Source organism: Phyllobates terribilis, unplaced genomic scaffold (genome assembly GCF_046119375.1).
Source record: "Phyllobates terribilis strain yellow unplaced genomic scaffold, ASM4611937v1 Scaffold_9__5_contigs__length_417890890, whole genome shotgun sequence".
Lineage (NCBI taxonomy): Eukaryota > Metazoa > Chordata > Amphibia > Anura > Dendrobatidae > Phyllobates > Phyllobates terribilis.
The window spans coordinates 349259213-349264695 of NW_027362769.1; the positions used below are offsets into that span (position 1 = coordinate 349259213).

A 5483-nucleotide genomic window follows, 5' to 3' on the forward strand; every position below is an offset into this window, starting at 1 on the left:
CAGTACCATCTGTGCTTACACCATTTACTGCGAGAAACAGGAAGGCAGTACCATCTGTGCTTACACCATTTACTGGGAGAAACAGGAAGGCAGTACCATCTGTGCTTACACCATTTACTGGGAGAAACAGGAAGGCAGTACCATCTGTGCTTACACCATTTACTGCGAGAAACAGGAAGGCAGTACCATCTGTGCTTACACCATTTACTGCGAGAAACAGGAAGGCAGTACCATCTGTGCTTACACCATTTACTGGGAGAAACAGGAAGGCAGTACCATCTGTGCTTACACCATTTACTGGGAGAAACAGGAAGGCAGTACCATCTGTGCTTACACCATTTACTGGGAGAAACAGGAAGGCAGTACCATCTGTGCTTACACCATTTACTGGGAGAAACAGGAAGGCAGTACCATCTGTGCTTACACCATTTACTGGGAGAAACAGGAATCAGTACCATCTGTGCTTACACCATTTACTGAGAGAAACAGGAAGGCAGTACCATCTGTGCTTACACTATTTACTGAGAGAAACAGGGAGGCAGTACCATCTGTGCTTACACCATTTACTGGGAGAGACAGGGAGGCAATATCTTCTGTGCTTACACCATTTACTAGGAGAGACAGGGAAGCAGTCCCTTCTGTGCTTACACCATTTACTAGGAGAGACGGGGAAGCAGTACCTTCTTGTGCTTACACCATTTACTGGGAGAGACAAGGAGGCAGTACCATCTGTGCTTACACCATTTACTGGGAGAAACAGGGAGGCAGTACCATCTGTGCTTACATCTTTACTGGGAGAGACAGGGAGGCAGTACCATCTGTGCTTACACTATTTACTGGGAGAAACAGGGAGGCAGTACCATCTGTGCTTACACTATTTACTGGGAGAAACAGGAAGGCAGTACCATCTGTGCTTAGACCATTTACTGGGAGAAACAGGAAGGCAGTACCATCTGTGCTTACACCATTTACTGGGAGAAACAGGAAGGCAGTACCATCTGTGCTTACACCATTTACTGGGAGAAACAGGAAGGCAGTACCATCTGTGCTTACACCATTTACTGGGAGAAACAGGAAGGCAGCACCATCTGTGCTTACACCATTTAGTAGGAGAGACAGGAAGGCAGTACCATCTGTGCTTACACCATTTAGTAGGAGAGACAGGGAGGCAGTACCATTTGAGCTTACACCATTTAGTGGGAGTGACAGGGAGGCAGTACCATCTGTGCTTACACCATTTACTGGGCGAAACAGGAAGGCAGTACCATCTGTGCTTACACCATTTACTGGGAGAAACAGGAATCAGTACCATCTGTGCTTACACCATTTACTGAGAGAAACAGGAAGGCAGTACCATCTGTGCTTACACCATTTACTGGGAGAGACAGGGAGGCAGTATCTGTGCCTTCATCATTTGCAGAAAGGCAGTTTTAAACAAGCCTACATCACTTCGTAGGCGAGGAAATGTACTGAAATCTACCCTGAAAGATTTTGGTCACCTTGCTCAGGACGGGCATAATATAGTAGTCGTTATTTTAAGATGCCCCAGCTGTACACAGCGTAGTAAACGCGATCATGTGAGAAATAACAAGGCTCAACCTTTAATGTAAAAACAAAACTAAGTGATCACACGGTAATCGATCAGTATAGAAAACGATCGGTGCACGGCGTTGTCCCCAGTATACAGTCTGGGCCCTGCTCCGAGCTCCGGGAGTCTTCCCGCGTCACCAGACCTGACAACGCTTTATCACTTCTTTTAGGGTCTTGATACAGTCCGCGTCCTTGTCCTTCAGTGCCACGGCCAGGAGCACCGGCTTGTTCTTGGACTCTTGAGACACGAAGCTCACCAGGTTCTTGGCGCAGACGTGAATGACGGGCTGCGGAAGTACGAGAGGCAGAGTGAATGAATATCTGCCCTAAAACATTTGAGTAAAGCCGGCCAAACATGGACGGGATGATATAATCTTCCTTTATCCCCATGGTGGTGCATGGATCAGCTCAGCCCACTCCACAGATGACTGCTGTTATACAGCCGGCGCCCTAGACTACAAGCAGACGACACAATGTAGAATTTTTCATTTGGATTATTTTATATATTTTTTATACTATAAAACATTTTTTCTTTAAGGGGTTTTCCACTTTAAGAAAAGTAGACCCGAAATGCTTTTATGTACGTAACAAACAGCGCAGGTACTCACCCTCCCTGGGTCCAGTGCCGGCTCTCTGCCGCTGCTCCGGTCTCAGTGTTTTGGCAGTGACAGCTCACATCACCGCTGCAGCCAATCACTGAGCTCATCGGCTCTGCTGATGTAGGCGCCACAAACCAATGACTTCAGTAATTGGCTGAGCTGTCAAAGTAATCTCACAGCTGAAACCAAAACAGCGGCGTAAAATCGGCACTGGACGCTGGGAGGAGGCGTTCCTGCTCTTTTAGCTTTGTTATGTACAGAAGAAGGTTTGGGGTCCACTTTTCTTAAAGTGGAAAACCCCTTTAACTATTTTTTTTTTTACATTTTTTAGTCCCATAAGAGGACCTGACCTGGTCGGAGCTATCAGGCCCTGCAGTGGTGCACAACGATGGCTCCCTGGGGGCTTTATTGGGCTCCGGTCTACCTTGATAACCCATCAGCGACCTATAAACCTGTGAGCAATGGGTGGGCTGGATAAAGGTGACAGAGGGAGCCAGAGGTATTGACTGCTGCATCTAAAAGGGTTAACAGCGTGGATCGGCATGACCTCCAATCCCAACCGTTGAGTGTAATATTATCCTCTTGGCCGGTTAAATTTCTGCATGCAGGAAACAATTAAAGGGGTTGTCCCACCCATTGCGAAAACAGGGCACTGCCGAGCCTTATTTGAACAGTGAAGACCGAGCATGCACATCACTGCTCCAGTCATTCTCCATGCTCGACCTCATGCCCGACCTCCACTCCATTCAGATGTGACTCCAGCGATTAGGAACTTATTCACTATCCAAATAAGGAACAGCTTCCAAACTTGGCACAAACCCTTTTCAACCTCTACACACCTAATGCTTCTCACAGCTGAGAGTTTGCTACAATTGCATCCAGTCTAAACAATCTTTCGAAAGCTAAATCCAATCAGCGATACAAATCTCCGGTCCTGATAGTTTGCTACAATGTATCAGTGCAGGTAAGGACCATTTACATCGGGTCTGTGCAAGGAAATGAGAACCTTCTGAGAGCCACCACCACATAGGACATCTCCCACCGCCAACCAGATCAGTATTCTTGCGGGGGCAACAATGCTGCCCTCCATAAATTCTGGATAAAAACACTTTTTCCACTCACTGTCCACAAGCAAAGATCTTAAAAATAGAGAGAAATCTCAGTTTATGGTGCTGGTGATCTGTAGTGGTCATAGATTACTGCTCACCTCGTCACATCCTAGGAGGACCTTAGTGGTCAACGTCGGTTTCCCCAGGTCACCGGACACCATGTTTGGAGTAACAGAGACCAGTGTTCCCATCTTCCCATACTGAGTGACCACCACCAGGATGTGGTCGGTGAACGCGGTGCAGACCACCTGAGTCACCACTCCATTGATGACCTCTTCTGCTTGCTTGGACACGACGACCGGCTTTACGTCCGCAGCGGGTGTACTCATTCTATATCATGAAGAGGTCGAAAAATAAAAGGTAATTCAGAGCTTCAGTCGAGACCTCCCGACAGCTCCCTACTCTTACACATGCACGCTCAGGCCGGCCGAGCGTCCTAGGGGGCAAGAGGCCGCTGCCAGATATCTCTGCTTCCATACAAATGTAATTTTGCTATTTTTGAGATTCTAACTTTTTTTTTATTTTCCCATTGAAAGAGCAGTGTAAAGGATCTGTTTTATACCATTTCGGGGCACATACAATGTGTTGATCGCTTTTTATTGCATTTGTTGGTAGAGAAAGTGTGGCACCTGAAAAACAGCAATTCTGACGTTTTTTTTACTTTTTGCAACATTTACCAAATGGATTAAAGGGGTTATGTGATCCCTGCTACCAATCAGTTGTGAATCTAGAACTGATTGGTAGCAGGGATCACATAACATAATGTCACGCAATCCCTGGGAGAGCCAGCGCTGACACCGCTGGAGCGACACCAGCGCCGACACCACTGGAGCGACACCAGCGCCGGAGGGGAGTAGAAGTGTTATTATTTTACAAGGGGGGAAACATAGGGATTGTCCGAATAGCGGACAACACCTTTAATTAATTTTATTAGATTGGACTTTTATGGTCAAAACGATACCAAATACATCTATTTTTTTAAATTTCTTTGCTAAACAGGAGGGATGATCCAAACTTTAATATATTATTTTTTTTAATGCCAAGTTTTCTTCATTTTTAATCCCTTTAAGATGGCTGTGATCGTTTTGTTCTACAGAAATGGTGATCTTTTATGAAGCCTGGGTTTAATGGGAGTACAAAGATGGTGGCAACGGGGGTCTTTAGTAGGTCCTTTGCTGCCATGGCAACCTATCGGCACCCAGCTGTCAGGGTGCGGGCAATTGGGGGGGCGCTGGAACAGACACGTAATGCGATATTTCTACTTAAATGCCTGAGATTGATAGTGACATTTAAAGGGTTATTCCAATTTTCATAGACAGATACAGCTTGGAAAAACAAGCTCTTTTGCAATTTACTGCTTTTTAACATTTTCCAGCAGTTCTTGAGATATTAACATTCTTTCTTTTGTCTACAGCTCGTTGCCTAGGAGACCGACCACCTTGTAAGTACTGGTGGGGATTAGGCGGTAACAGCGCCCTCTAGTGATCCTGGCCAGCTTCAAAACATTGAAAAGAAACAAGTAGGTAAGGACTGGGCACGTTCTGCTGTCTAGCAGCGGTGGTCGGTCTCCATGGCAACAAGCCGTAAACAACAGAAATCTCACACATATATTACTGTAAGGTTTCTATAATCTTTATACTAAAGCAAATTCCAAAAAGCTCATCCACCATATTAGGGGATTGCAATGTAAGCAATTACCCCAATAAGTGCAGGTAGTTTTAACCACCATTTCCCAGCACACTCTGCCCCACAGCATGTTGGGATATGTAGTTTCCCTGCTACGTGTAAGGTGGACCAGCAGGCCCAGACATCACCCCTGGGTCCGCTCACCTCCAGCTTCTCCTCTCTTCAGCCACACTTCCAAGCTCCTGGACTCCAGGCTTCCTTCTCTCACAGCCTCTAACGTCAAATAGATCAGGAAATATGGCCGCCGAACTACGAATCCCATGAACACTTGCGTTGAAATCTTCAATTGCCTGTAGCTTTATTGAAACGTAACAGAAAGAACATGGTTCTGGAAGAGCCAGAAGAAGCGTCGTAGCGCCACCTAGTGGATATTGGTGAAATTCAGTGGTCGATGTAAATTCTGTATGGAAAACAATTACTTTGTGGGAAGATTCTTATAACTTTGTGAGCGCCTGTGATATATGAAAACTAGTACAAGGGGAAGGCAGAGGGGGCTGTG

At 46.1% G+C, this 5483-nt stretch overlaps 1 protein-coding gene across 1 annotated transcript; it reads right to left on the reverse strand.

Annotated features, from left to right (window-relative positions):
• Positions 1 to 1578: 1578 nt before the first annotated feature.
• On the reverse strand, positions 1579 to 5272 carry PSMG3 (proteasome assembly chaperone 3). The gene is made up of 3 exons (XM_073648122.1): positions 5129 to 5272; positions 3397 to 3628; positions 1579 to 1877 (listed from the first exon to the last, which is right to left on the reverse strand). Exons 2-3 carry the CDS (start codon positions 3625 to 3627, stop codon positions 1725 to 1727), a joined length of 384 nt encoding a protein of 127 aa, XP_073504223.1. The 5' UTR covers position 3628; positions 5129 to 5272; the 3' UTR covers positions 1579 to 1724.
• Between the last annotated feature and the right edge of the window lie 211 nt (positions 5273 to 5483).

What these genes read in the sequence shown, in the direction of transcription:
- PSMG3 (XM_073648122.1), bottom strand. Translation starts at nt 3,627, where the DNA reads ATGAGTACACCCGCTGCGGACGTAAAGCCGGTCGTCGTGTCCAAGCAA. An exon ending in TCCTCCTAGGATGTGACGAG is followed by an intron (nt 1,878 to 3,396) that starts GTGAGCAGTAAT and finishes GTACTTCCGCAG; the next exon opens with CCCGTCATTCACGTCTGCGC.